Genomic DNA, 15,374 nt, shown 5'->3' with positions numbered 1-15,374 from the left:
TGTATTCAAAACAGTAGTGAGTGAGTATGTTTATTGTCTTAACAAATGTTATATATTATTTTATCATGTAATTGACCAAAGACAATGGTTATATTGTTTTTTTTGCACTACAAAAAAGGCTCATATCACAAAGTTGATAGTAAGTAAATTTTTGTTATTTATTTTTATATATTTAATACTTTTTTTTTTTTTTTTTTTTTTTTTTTTTAACAGAACATATCTTTTATTCACCCAGGTACAAGAAGATATAATATCGTACAACATGGGGTTATTACGAAATTTACATGAACACAAAATAATACAGTATCCGGTCAATGAGTGTTACAATGGTACAAAATCGTAAGAAAAAGAGAAAGAGAAAAGAAAAAAAAAAGAAATGAAATATAAGTTTTAAAAATTGATTGCTATTTAGAAACACGTGGGTTGCTGGAGACGGGGGAATGCTCACATTAAATCAACATTAAACAAGATATGTTTGTAAAACATGTATGCCCCTATCAGCAGCCAATTAGTCATGTGATAAGGTTATTATGCATGACTTCTGACCCAGTGATCAAACAATTAATAAGGGTTATAAAGTATCTACTGGTCATGACCTTGACCTTTGACCCCTTGACCCAAAACTCAATAGGGGTCATCTGCTGGTCACGACCAATCATCATACAAAGTTTGAAGTTCCTAGGCCTAGGCGTTTTTAGTAAATTGATCAGAAACCGTTTTTACCTACAAGGTCAATGTGACCTTGACCTTTGACCCCTTGACCCCAAAATCAATAGGTGTCATCTGCTGGTCATGACCAATCACCATGCCAAGTTTGAAGTTCTTAGGCCTAAGGGTTCTCTTATTATTGATCGGAAACCGTTTTAACATACAAGGTCAATGTGACCTTGACCTTTGACCCCAAAATCAATAGGGGTCATCTGCTGGTCATGACCAATCACCATGCCAAGTTTGAAGTTTCTAGGCCGAAGCGTTCTTTAGTTATTGATCAGAAACCGTTTTTACTTACAAGGTCATTGTGACCTTGACCTTTGACCCCTTGATCCCAAAATCAATAGGAGTAATCTGCTGGTCATGACAAATCACCATACCAAGTTTGAAGTTCCTAGGCCTAAGCGTTCTTGAGTTATTGATCAGAAACCGTTTTTACTTAAAAGGTCAATGTGACCTTGACCTTTGACCCCTTCATCTAAAACTCAATAGGGGTCATCTGCTGGTCATGACCAATCATCACACCAAGTTTGAAGTTCCTAGGCCTAAGCGTTTTTAGTTAATTGATCGGAAACTGTTTTTACCTACAAGGTCAATGTGACCTTGACCTTTCCCCCTTGACCCCAAAATCAATAGGTCATCTGCTGGTCATGACCAATCACCATACCAAGTTTGAAGTTCCTAGGCATAACGGTTCTTAAGTTATTGATTGGAAAGCATTTTTACCTACAAGGTCAATGTGACCTTGCCCTTTAACCCCTTAACCCCAAAATCAATAGGGGTCATCTGCTGGTCATGACCAATCACCATACCAAGTTTGAAGTTCCTAGGCCTAAGGGTTGTTTAGTTATTGATCGGAAACTGTTTTTACCTAAGAGGTCAATGTGACCTTGACCTTTGACCCCTAGACCCCAAAATCAATAGGGTCATCTACTGATCATGACCAATCAACATCTAAAGTTTGAAGTCCCTAGGCCTAAGGGTTCTTTCATTATTGATCGGAAACCGCTTTACCTACAAGGTCAATGTGACCTTGACCTTTGACCCCTTAACGCCAAAATCAATAGGGGTCATCTGATTGGTCATAACCAATCACCATACCAAGTTTGAAGTTCCTAGGCCTAAGGGTTCTTTTGTTATTGATCAGAAACCGTTTTTAATTAAAAGGTCAATGTGACCTTGACCTTTGACCCCTTGACCCCAAAATCTATACGGGTCATCTACTGATCATGACCAATCACCATACCAAGTTTGAAGTTCCTAGGCCTTAAGGTTCTTTAGTTATTGATCGGAAACCGTTTTTACCTACAAGGTCAATGTGACCTTGACCTTTGACCCTTAACGCCAAAATCAATAGGGGTCATCTGATTGGTCATAACCAATCACCATACCAAGTTTGAAGTTCCTAGGCCTAAGGGTTCTTTTGTTATTGATCAGAAACCGTTTTTTAATTAAAATGTCAATGTGACCTTGACCTTTGACCCCTTGACCCAAAATCTATACGGGTCATCTACTGATCATGACCAATCACCATACCAAGTTTGAAGTTCCTAGGCCTTAAGGTTCTTTAGTTATTGATCGGAAACCGTTTTTACCTACAAGGTCAATGTGACCTTGACCTTTGACCCCTTGACCCCAAAATCAATAGGGGTCATCTACTGATCATGACCAATCACCATACCAAGTTTGATGTTCCTAAGCCTTAAGGTTCTTTAGGTATTGATCGGAAACCGTTTTTACCTACAAGGTCAATGTGACCTTGACCTTTGACCCCTTGACCCAAAATCAATAGGGGTCATCTACTGATCATGACCAATCACCAAACCAAGTTTAAAGTTCCTAGGCCTTAAGGTTCTTTAGTTATTGATCAGAAACCATTTTTGCTTACAAGGTCAATGTGACCTTGACCTTTGACCCCTTGACCCCAAAATCAATAGGGGTAATCTACTGATCATAACCAATCACAATACCAAGTTCGAAGTTCCTAGGCCTTAAGGTTCTTTAGTTATTGATCGGAAACCGTTTTTGCTTTCAAGGTCAATGTGACCTTGACCTTTGACCCCTTGACCCCAAAAATAAATAGGGGTCATCTACTGGTCATGACCAATCACCATACCAAGTTTGAAGTTCCTAGGCCTTAAGGTTCTTTAGTTATTGATCGGAAACCGTTTTTGCTTTCAAGGTCAATGTGACCTTGACCTTTGACCCCTTGACTCCAAAATCAATAGGGTCATCTACTGGTCATGACCAATCACCATACCAAGTTTGAAGTTCCTAGGCCTTAAGGTTCTTTAGTTATTGATCGGAAACCGTTTTTGCTTTCAAGGTCAATGTGACCTTGACCTTTGACCCCTTGACCCAAAATCAATAGGGGTCATCTACTGGTCATGACCAATCACCATACCAAGTTTGAAGTTCCTAGGCCTTAAGGTTCTTTTAGTTATTGATCGGAAACCGTTTTTGCTTTCAAGGTCAATGTGACCTTGACCTTTGACCCCTTGACCCCAAAATCAATAGGGGTCATCTACTGGTCATGACCAATCACCATACCAAGTTTGAAGTTCCTAGGCCTTAAGGTTCTTTAGTTATTGATCGGAAACCGTTTTTGCTTTCAAGGTCAATGTGACCTTGACCTTTGACCCCTTGACCCCAAAATCAATAGGGGTCATCTACTGGTCATGACCAATCACCATACCAAGTTTGAAGTTCCTAGGCCTAAGGGTTCTTTAGTTATCACTCGGAAACCATTTGGTCTACGGACCGACGGACCGACGGACCGACGGACCGACAAGTGCAAAGCAATATACCCCCTTTTTTTCAAAATGGGGGCATAATAAATACTGATGTCACTCGGTTAATTTTTTTTTTTTTTATTTATTTTATTTTCATGAATCGAGTGCGACTTTCAAGAAAAAACACGAGAAAAGTAGTCCGCTATCTATGAATGGAATTCCACATAACTGTTAATTGGGTTACTACTAGAATACGATTGGCTGTTAGTAAAGATTTCAGTTTGCCATTGGATAACTTACTGGAACAAAGCTAAAAATAAAAATAATTGTTCCGTACAGAATAGGGGCATGTTTACGTACAGAAGTGTTATTACAGGTTAAATTATCGTATAGTAAAGGTGAATTGGACTTAATTGACATTGTCTGGTAAGTGCATACGTTCATTTATAGTTTCATAAGAGTATGAATTGGTTTTAAGCTTTGTAGTTAAAAAAAAAAATACATATAAAATGACATTTCTTTTCATAATTAATATTATGTGCAAAAATAACAAAAATAAATATAAGTAAAGATAAATAAAAAGAGGTAAATAGAGAGGCATTGGTATCTTATCACTTGTATAGGGGCCTATCAGAAATTTTTTAATATAAGTCGTATGAAGCCACATACTTTCGAAAGTGTCCTTACGGAAGTTGATGTTAATAGAAGCTTAAAACCATAATCTGATACGGTATTTTCATGAAAGTTGATTTGTCTGAAGAGTGTTCTTCTTTCATTTTGAAAACGGTCACAGTTTAACAAATAATGTCGTTCCGAACCTATTTCATTACGGGTACATAAATTACATTTTCTTTCTTGAAGTAAGGTTCCATCCCATCTGCCCGTTTCAATTGGGAGCCTGTGATTTGCAGTTCGATATTTAAATAAAGTGATACAATCACGCATTGGTAATAGCTTTAAATAGTTTTCAAAATCTGGGCTTTCTTTAAAGTTACTGTAAATTATGCCTTTATTAGACAACTGAATTTGTGAATGCCATGTTTGTCTAAATTGATCTATAAGTGTTTGTTTTACTGATCTATGTATATATTTTTCAATTATATTATGTTGATTTTGCCAAAGATCTGGTCTCCCTACCCCATTTAGAATACTTTTTATTTTGCTAATCCATTTAAATTCATAATTAGTTTGGTTAAGAACGTAGTTATATAATTGATAACTCAATTTGTGGTCTTTTCCTATAATAAGCCTATTCCAAAATGAGATCATACGGGCTTGAACATTTACAGCAATAGGGTATCGCCCAAGCTCGCCGTAAATCATATACATTGGGGTGCTTTTTCTAGCTTTTGTTAATTTTCTTAGGAAGTCGTTGTGTACTTTTTCAAGTTGATGGAGATTTTCAAACCCAAATATTTCGGAACCGTAAGTTAGAATTGGTAGAACAGTATGATCAAAAAGTTTAAGCATCAAATCTATTGGTAAATCAGCGTTGTTTGACTTTGACAGAAGAAGATACATTGCTTTGGTTGCTTGCTCAACTACATGCTTTCTTGCATTCAAAAAAGATCCATTATTTGTAAAAGTTACACCGAGGTAGTGATATTTGTTTGTAACTTCGATATCCAGAGTGCCTAATTTAAAATTATAGTTGTGAGAGTTTCTAGCACCAAATATTATTATTTTTGTTTTATTTATATTCACTTTAAGTCGCCAGGTTTGACAATATTCATTAAAAGTATCTAAACAATTTTGAAAGTCGATCGGGGAATCTGACAGTATAATGGTATCGTCCGCATATAGCAGGATCAATAGTTTAAGCCATAGAGTCGAGTCATATATATCTGTTAGCTCTATGCCAACGTTACCATACGATTGCATATATGATTGAAGATCATTAAGAAAAGGGGAAAACAGCGCAGGGGACAAATTTTCTCCCTGCCTGACCCCGATTTGGGACATGAATGAGTTAGAGGATTCTCCATTATGTAATATGCACGATTTAATATTTTTATACATATTGTAAATTACATCGAAAAACTTTCCATTTATAAAATTATTTAGAAGTTTGTGCCAGAGGCCTACTCTCCACACTTTATCGAAGGCCTGTGAAAAATCCACAAAGGCACAATAAAGTTTTTTCTTTCTTTTTTTGAGAAGATCGGTTAACAAATGTAAAGTTAAAATATGGTCACTACAAGAATAACCTTTACGGAAACCTGCTTGATTTTCAAGGAGAATGCCACTTTCTTCTAAGAAGCGCGTCAATCTTGTGTTTAATATTGAGGTGAACAGCTTACCTAAGCAACTTAATATAGTAATGGGGCGATAATTAGCTGGATCTTTTGGATCTCCTTTGTTTTTATACAAAGGTATAATAGTACCTTCTAACCAGCTGTTTGGTATAATTCCAGTATCTAAAACACAGTTGAATAGCTTAAGGTATACAGGGAGCAAGATAGTTTTAGTATTTTTAAGATATTCATTTATGATATTGTCAGTCGGACTAGATGACTTGCCATTATTTAAGTTATTTATGCATTTCATTATTTCGCCTTCAGATATAGGTGCGTTTAGGAATTGGTTCGATTCTCGGATGGTGGCATTTTCATCATAAAAGTCATACGGTTCTTGATCTAAGTCGGTATTTATGTTTTTAAAATGATTATATAACTCTTGAATTGAAGGCGATGGAGTATCTAATTGTTTTGGTTTCAGATTTTTAAGAAATTTCCAGTAGTTTTTGGGACTTTTTTCTTGAAGAGATCTCAGTTTATTTGCATTTAAAATTTTTTGTTTCTTTATGTAATAATTCATTGTTCGTTTATATTTTTTGCTTGCGTTTCGTAGGTTTATTTTATTGTCATTATTTGGTGTTTGCCTATATTTTTCTTTAGCTTTATGATAATGGTTTCTTGCTTGGTGACATGTAGGCCCTTACCAGGCTTTATTTGTTGAATTATTGTAATTATTATGTGAACTATTTTTATAAGGAGACTTTTTAGGAAAGGTATTACTTGCGGCATTTGAGAACAGCAACCCTAATTCTTCTGTTATATATTCAACTGTGTTTTGTGATTGTGGATTCGAGTTCAATTGGTCTTTAATTTCTTCAAGTTTATTTAAATCTATGTTACAGTTAAAATTAATTGAGTGTTTAGGGTCCCAATTAGGTCGCTGTGCAGCTTTGTTGGGCTCATTTTTGCCAAAATGTTTTATTTGTGAATTTATACACCAGTGTAAAGCATTATGGCCGTCAGAAAAAAGTGAGTCAGTTTCAATTACTACAAAGTCGGTTACTTTATCAAAGCACTCAGCAGTTGCTATTACGTAATCAATTACAGACCTATCCCTAAAAGTACATTTTCCTACATTTCTATCTTTTCCCACCCTGGAATTAAGAATAAATATGTTGTTGTTTCTGCAAATATCTATCAGTCTGAAACCATGAGTATTAGTTCTGCTGTCACTAGAAATACGTGAAAGGGGAATTGAGAGATTCTCTAAAATAGTAAATTTATCTAGATGGGATTGAGATTCTACATCAATATCGAAGATTTCATTGAGAAACGGGTCAGATGGAATGAAATCATTTAGCTGAGCTACTCGTGAGTTAAGATCGCCAGCTAGTTGAACGTATTTGAACTTACTACACATTGATGTTATTTCATTTTCAAATTCGGACCAATCACCTTCATTAAAAAATCTCGAATTTTCAGGGGGGAGATAAACGCATCCATGTATTAAGTTTTCACTTAAGCCGACAATTTCCTTTTTTATTGAGACCCATAAGACGTATTCCGAGTTACTTTCTAATAAATCGACATAAGGAAAAAGATTATCTCGGATATAGATACCAATACCTCCCGACTTTCTTTTGTACTTTTTAGACCGATGTTTTGCTAAAAAAGAGTAACCATCAATATCTACAATATCATATAAATCAGTATTCGTTTCGGAAACAGAGAAAAAATCATAATTATTTATAAAGTCAACAAATTCTGGATAGTGTAACCGCCTTTTCAGACCGCAAACATTTAGTGCCGCAAAAAACAAACTGCCATCAGTTTCACTACATTGTACATTCCCCCTGCTGTACTAACGGGGGTGGTTTGAGTCATTTGAGTCATTATTGTCGCTTGCCCACGGACGTTTGATTTCGGCCCCAGACGCCCCTTGTTGAGAATTCCTTCTGGGAGCTTGACTACGCTTGTCACGGAACGGCGGTGGAGATTTTGATTGCTGTCGACCGCCTCTATTAACAGTGCGGTTCGGAGACACGTTAATTTGCGACAACTGTTCGTGTTTCTCGTAGTATTTCTGTTTATTTTTGTCGTCTGTCCAGCATGAGTCACTCTTGCCAGCGGATTGATTTGTTTCGGTCAATGGAGGGGTGATTCGGTTGCCGCGCATATAATAGTCCCAATCTGGAAAAGCATTTATTACTACTTTACCATCCATAATAACCTTTGCCGGGTAAACTAGGTTAATCTTTCTTTCAGGGAATTTTGCTTTAAGGTCTTTAAATTTATTCCATATACTTTTCCTAGCATTTGTTATTTCTTGGGGAAAGTCTCTGTTAATATTATAATTGGTATACTTCAGTTTGTGTGCGTTGGATATAATGGATACTGTGTCCGAATGATCTCTGAAAGCAACGATTATAGCTCTTCTACTACTTCTATCAAATTTACCGAGTCTATGTGCTCTTTCAATTTTAGGTGATGACGTTATTTCGAGCTTCGATCGAATAAAGTTTTGTATTATCACGGAACAATCTTCATTTTTCTTTTCGTCGAATCCACCAAAAATCAGGTTGTTTCGCCTGCTGCGGGCTTCAATGTCAATGGATTTATATTCCAATAATTTAAGCCTATTGTCATGTGAAGTTGCACATTTTTCAAGGGAATCCATTTTACTATGTAAACGTAAACATTGGTCGACCTTATTTTCTATTGTGTACATAGTTGACTGATTTTCATGCACATGTGTATACAACACTGATAGCTTTTCATCCACGGATAAGTTACAAAATTCTGAGGGTGCTATATCATGTCCACTATTACCACTTTTACCCCCGGTGCTTATTCTATTTCTCTTTTGGCCTCGACCTACGTTTAGTCCTAAAATTTGGCTATCTTCAAAAACTTCCACGTCAGCAGTGTCCATATTGCCAAGTACAGAAAATGGGTTTGACGTACGGACGGGTGTAATTTCAGGGGATTTATCACTTACATGCTGTTGTTCATAAAGTTTTGCAGCGTTTTGTACATTTGTATGGTTCATTTTGTTGATAGTATGTGTTTTTAGCTGCGAAAATATGTCGAAAATCGCTGAGACCAAAAATGGCCACCTTGTTTACTCTTGACCGGAAACGGAATACTAATTTCAATTTATGTGTAAGTGATATAACTAATTGAATAATCTTTCTATTGAAGTGTGTGAACCTTTGTGTGATTTTTCCTTTGATATATTTTAAGTATATAATCTTTTTCACACTTCCCTTGTGTTTTTAATTGACAGTATCTTGTTTAATGGACTGAAAGCAAAACATGAATACAAAGCTGTTAATTAGCTGTACTGTTTATTGTATTATTACTTCAATGCCAACTCAATATGTACTTCGTTGAATTTGGCAAAATACATACTTGGTCAATTAAAAGAGAAAAACAGTTCATTAGTCTCATACAATCTGTTACTGTATTCATCACGTTTTTTGTATACCAGAAACATTTAAATGCTTACTCAAAAAATGCATTTCACTTATTAATGTTAAGGAAGAAAGAGGACTTATTATTGCCTTTGCACTAATGCTCACCATTTGTATATATGGGATGTGTATTTGATTTGTTCATCATTTCTTGCTATAAACATTTGTACAATGTTTAATGCTGAATAAAATCTATTGTCATTGTCATTGTCATTGTTTATTGTATTATTATGTAATAGTTAAAGTAATTCATATTCTTTTAAGGTGTTTTGAAAATATATGTTTAATTAGCTCATATTTTTGAGTAACCATAACTGCAGAATAGCTATTGGTCAAAGATGAACAAGACAAGTGCAATTATGAAAAATGTAAGTATAACCCATTCAGGGGCGTAGCTAGGGCTTGAAAAATTATACGCAAAGCGAAGTGCCGAGAGGGGGAGCGTGCGGGAGGGGGTGTCCCCCTCCCGCTGGTGGGGGTACGGGGGTTCCCCCGGAAAATTTTGAAAAATTAGATGTTAAATCGTGGGTTCTGGCATGTCTTGAAGCACTTTTTGCATGTAAAGCATGATGCATTTTTTAAGTCATTCCCCCCCCCCCCCCATAAATAACATACACAAACTTTTTTTTCCATGTGAAGTTTGATTAAGGATGCAGATCATGAAATTGGTTTATGTATGAATGCCCGTTCAATTGTAAAACGAATTTAATCAGATAACAAGTTTTTTTTAGCATTTCTCATCAATCAGTTTGGTAAGAACGGCTACAGTCTTATTTATCTAAGTGTATGTACTATTTCCAAATGCACAAGAAAATTTATACTCTGAGAACACTTCTATTCCGTCGTAAGAAAGTAGGGAAATTACCAGATACAACGATATAGTAAAATGGTGTAATGATCACTCCATAGGTCTCCTCAGGTGGTGATGAGAAAGTAACGGACTTACTCATAGATATATTTTGTTGCCCACAAAGAATTATGGCTTCAATGATGGCTGCTAACGCCTCCCTGTTCTTTTGTACTTTCTGACCGTAGGCAATTGATCCGAACTCGACCACATTCTGCTGTTCCTTCCAGATGCGTACATAGTGGTCGGCTCTTGTGATAAAATTCATGTGTTCTTTTGAGTGTGTGTGCCCATCAACGACTTTTCTTGCGTTGCTCCAGACAATCAACGGACGAGCAACAAGCACATTTTCAGTCGCATGAAAGGCAAAACATGGAGCACAAAATACCCCATCAAATAAAGGGATGTACCTTAAGTAAATGGGTGCTTTTCTTGCTCAAACACAAAGTCCGGCACTCGCTTACTTGTTGCCTTTTTTTCGAGTTCTCCGAGAGGTGCAACCCAACCTGTATGTGGCTCGAACCGTTTGGTGAGGACAACTTTTTTTTTAGAATCTGGCATTCTTAGTCTGCATCTGATATCAATACTTCCGATATCCAGGAATCGTGCTTTCAGGGAGCTTCTACTAAAAAATCTAGTGGTTCTCGAGGGGAGAAGAAGCAGGGGGAGACAAAGAGGAGGAGGTGGACGGAGAAGAAGAAGGGGGAGAAAGAGACGCGACATTGGTGTCTGATTTGCTGATCACAGGAGGGTCACATGCCAGGTCTTGTGAATTCTGTTTTGTTTCTGCCTGGTCAGATTCATTATCGACTTAAACGGGGCCCTGTTTTAGAACCATAAACAGGGTCGCTTGTCCTGGAATTTGGCGGATGTTTCTTTTCATTTTGACAACTAACAACACACCTAAAATTAAATTTTGCCCCGAGTTGATGATTTTTAAAATCTTGATCTAGAACTTAAAAGATTTAAAGTAGTTTTTAAACAGAGCTATTCCAAAGGAAACCGGTCTACATCTTTAAGAAAAGTCTGAATAATCTTTATTTTCTGAGAATTTAACCAACGATAAGTTATTATGAGGCTAGTTTGTAGATAAATTAATGCTGAGCTTTTCATTTATCTCTGTGCAATAAGTTTGTAAATGCTTCGAGTTAACGAGAAACTTAAATTCCTATTGCACATATATTACGATAATTAATAGAAACGTCATACGATAGAGTGACGCAATCATAGTTTACACTAGTAAACAGTATGACGCAACGAAATATTTTGTAAACAGAAATGGAGATCTAGATCTATAGCGATAAAATCATTAAAACTTAGATTTTCTCAACTTTATTTTTTTACCTTCGGAATTTTTTTATACGCAATTGCGTATTGTGCGTAATGGGCGCTACGCCCTTGCCATTGGCTAATAAATTTTGAGTTGATTTTAATTATTGAAGTTTTTGTACTTAAGTCTGTTTTCGGTTTGATCCTTACCTTATAATATTCATTTGACAAGTTATATTCATTTGGTGACAAATTTGTGCTTTTACATTGTGCTTAATTAACATAACTGGTGCCATTTATTTGTTTAATTAATGACATTATGGAGGATCTTTGTATTAAATGCAGGATAATTGTGTCTGATAATGATGCTGCAGTTGATTGTGATAAATGTGGGAACTGGCAACACATAGCATGTGATACCGGTAAGTTTATTTAATTTGTTAGCAACTTTTTTAAGTTATAGGTATATACAAATTGTTCTTTTTTTATTCATTACAATAAGTGGATAAATAATTTTTGTATATTTTATCAGAGACATAGGTAACAGAGATAGGAAATCTTAACCAGTTCAGATATCACATGTGCTTATTAAACTTAAAACTTATATCAAGTAAAACTTATGAACCAGATTCTAAAAGCTGTTACAAATCGATTCAAATGATGAAAACAATTGTAAATTTTGCTATGTATTTTTAAGTGAAAGGCAAGGAAAGTTACCAATATTTTAAAATGCAGTAACAGACAAAATATTTAATTTTCAAATGGTGTATAATGTAAAAGGATCAAAATTTTTTAATGTACATCCATCAAATCTTATTTGTTACAAAGTGCCTAATTTTTCACTGTTTGAAAGGCATGAGTGATATTAGTTCAATTGAGTACATAGGAGCTACTATCTAGAGCTAACAGAAGACGCACACCACTCACTTTTGTTTGTCAGGCATGTTCTACAAATGATGTTCATATCCTACACTCAACCTTGGTGGATGAGGTAATTCTTGTTAAAATTGATAAATGATACTAAAAATACACATATTACTAAGTCAACTTTTATAAATTTCTTATAATCAATAACTCCATACAAAGCAAGTTATATATAAATAAAAGAGTCTTAATGTTGATAAGGTACTTGTTCATAATTGATAAGAAATATTAAAAAGTATGCATATAGTCAAATTTTATAAATTTCTAATTATATTGTAAAGTTCAAATTAATCAGCAAGATTTTTTCGTAATTGAAGAGTCTTAATGTCATTTAATCACCAGGACTTTTTGCCTCAAACTCATTAACATGTCTATAATTTCAGTCTCCAACCAGAACTGCACCCTACAATCCTACATTTGAATTAGATGTTAGTATGCCAGATTCTGATACTTCTACATCATGTGCAGCATCTGATGCCAACACAACTCCTTTTGATGTAACTAGGGCTGACCCTCCAAATACAACCATATATCATGAACTCTACATTTATCACTTATTTCATTTATTCACTTATTTCATTTTTATTTGACAAATACAAAATAAAAATTTAAATGTATCTTTTTACATTACAGACAATTTAACCATACAATTTCCACAAATTTTAATTGTCAATCTCTATTTATCTACATATTTGCTATAATTGCAATGGTAACATTTAAAAATAATTTTAAAAATTATATTTAAAGTCATCAGAAACTCTACATTTATCACTTATTTCAAGTTTAAATGTATCTTTTTACATTACAGACAATTTAACCATACAATGTCTACATCTGTTGTGGAGGAACCATCTGCCGCTGAGTTTAAGGTTGTTGAGAACGGCACAATACGTGGCAAGCCCAAACTGGTCTCAACAGATGGTTACTCTTACATAATCAAGGTAATACAATTTCATTCATTGTTTATTACACCTACTACAAATGGGAAATAAATCACATAAGCAGTAATGTGAGATATGATTTATATCTAATTTAATACGCTTATACCTCACTAAAAAGCTAAAATTGTGCAAAAGGCTGCAAGAAGGAAGCGCAAAACTATATAAGGTGAACCAATGTGATATGACTTGTATCTTATTAAGTTAATGTTTTCTTTTAGAAACGCACTGCAAGAAGTGTACAGTGGCGTTGTAGTGTAAGAAACAAGTCAGTGCAGTGCTTTTCTACTGTTCTCCAGCAGGGTGATATTTTTACGAGGGGACCAAAGCAGCACAATCATCCGGCTATTGCCTACTTATCGCAGACAGTGGAGATTAAACGTGATGTAAGTTTTGTAAAATTTAATTATAACGAAGAACAATTATTAATGCAGTGATAAACTTTGTTTAACTGATTAATTGATTATAGAATTTTTGATATGTCAATAAAAAAAGTTAAATCTTTTCTTAATAAATATAGATTAGAACAGTACCCTCAAAAACAAACATCTTTAATAGCTGAATCTTCATGCGAATTTGAATCAAAACACTATTCATCAGCTGATAAAGTGCTATTGAAAGTTTGTTTATCATATTGTATCTGTAAATAATTATAGATATTATATGAACGGGGAACAGTACACACTCTCATAAGCAAGCTGCTAGCCTTGCCGTTCTTACCAGGTGACCAGATCAAGAGAGCTTTCACCAAACTGAAAGAGAGAGCAGACACAAGCAGTAAACCAGTGGCTGATCTTTTTACATATGTCAATGACCAATGGATGGAGAATTCTTGTTGGTCCCCAGAAGAGTTGTCTGTGTACAAGCAAACCGTTAGAACAAACAACGATACTGAAGGTATTAAGTAAAATTTTTATAGTTTATTTTTTTAGCAAGCCCATAAGGCCAACATGAATATAAATGATGCTAAAATTGAATAAAAGACAGTGAAAAATTGTTAGTAAATAACAGGCATAGGATTTGAGAGGCATTGTGTCATAAATTTAACTCACTTAAATTGATATAATTTAATATGTGTTAACAAAATATGTTGATTATTATTAATCTTTTAAATCTTACTTTTTAGGTTACCACAGAGGACTGAACCACAAAGCTGGCCGGGGGAAACTCGCCTTCTATGTGCTAATACCAATCCTTCATCAAGAGGCTAAGATGGTAGACTACACAGTGAACCTGGTAGCACAGGAGATCATATGCCGTATTCGAAGAGCTGTCTATCAGTCACTAGACAAAAGAATATCGGAACTATGGGAGGACTATGACAATCATGAATTGAGGACCGAGGAATTCTTGGAGAAAGTGGGTGAAATCTATGGACGGTTATGAAATTGTGGTTTTTCGAACCAGTAACAGATACTGGAAATATGTGCTAAATATGTGCTAAAAGTTCTGGTGCTAACAGGATATCCAGTGTTTAACACTGTTGCAAAATAGAAAATGTCTGTGAAGGTCTTCTCTGACTGAAACTGTAAATAAATATATATGTACATGTACATGTGTGTGTTCTCTCAATGTTATGTTTCAATGATATAATATATATAAGTGTGTTTGTCAGCTGTAAATTGTTGTTCATGTTAAATGTTTTATTCCATGTTAAATGTAAATGAGTTAAATAAATTTTTAATGTTTTTTTTTTATTTTGCCCTTAGAAATGTCTTGTAAATTGTCCTTTAATCAAATAATACTAAAAAATAATAAAAATAAACATATCAAGGCATTATGTTGTTGACTTATTTACTTTATATAAAAAAAAATGGATGAGGGGTGAAGTGTCTTAGGGTATTTTGGGGGGTGAAGTGTCTTGAGGGGTGAAGTGTCTTCAAAATTTGAGGGGTGAAGTGTCTGGGGAGTGAAGTGTCTTGCTACCGAAAAAAACAAGTTGTTATTTCCCTTGCTTCCCAAAAGTCGAGATTGCAATAAATTTGCGGGAAAGGGTAATTATGATTGCATTCTGGCCATTACATCAGAAAGTAGGTAAAGAGGATTATCAAACTATTTCGTCAAATCTTTTTCTAGCATATTGTCATGACAATTCATTTAGCAAAATTATTTAGCTAGCCTTTTTAATTTTTTGGACAATTCGACATCAAAATGATTCGAACCGAAGAATTTGAGCACATGATAAATTGGTACTTTTATGTTAAAGCGTAGTTTTCAGTCAATAAATTTATTTAATCCTAACT

At 34.9% G+C, this 15,374-nt stretch overlaps 1 protein-coding gene across 1 annotated transcript; it reads left to right on the top strand.

Moving 5' to 3' along the window:
• Positions 1–13,007: 13,007 nt before the first annotated feature.
• Positions 13,008–15,024, top strand: LOC132744374 (uncharacterized). The gene is made up of 4 exons (XM_060733073.1): positions 13,008–13,134; positions 13,353–13,517; positions 13,788–14,028; positions 14,258–15,024. The coding sequence occupies exons 1-4, from the start codon at positions 13,018–13,020 to the stop codon at positions 14,515–14,517; spliced, it is 783 nt and encodes a 260-aa protein (XP_060589056.1). The 5' UTR covers positions 13,008–13,017; the 3' UTR covers positions 14,518–15,024.
• The last annotated feature ends 350 nt before the right edge of the window (positions 15,025–15,374 follow it).

This window comes from Ruditapes philippinarum, unplaced genomic scaffold, assembly GCF_026571515.1.
Source record: "Ruditapes philippinarum isolate M1 unplaced genomic scaffold, ASM2657151v2 ctg9015_1_1_1_1, whole genome shotgun sequence".
NCBI classification, from domain to species: Eukaryota; Metazoa; Mollusca; class Bivalvia; order Venerida; family Veneridae; genus Ruditapes; species Ruditapes philippinarum.
This window is presented reverse-complemented; position numbering and strand designations above follow the sequence as displayed.

What these genes read in the sequence shown, in the direction of transcription:
- LOC132744374 (XM_060733073.1), top strand. Translation starts at nt 13,018, where the DNA reads ATGTCTACATCTGTTGTGGAGGAACCATCTGCCGCTGAGTTTAAGGTT. An exon ending in GTTACTCTTACATAATCAAG is followed by an intron (nt 13,135 to 13,352) that starts GTAATACAATTT and finishes GTTTTCTTTTAG; the next exon opens with AAACGCACTGCAAGAAGTGT. An exon ending in AACAAACAACGATACTGAAG is followed by an intron (nt 14,029 to 14,257) that starts GTATTAAGTAAA and finishes CTTACTTTTTAG; the next exon opens with GTTACCACAGAGGACTGAAC.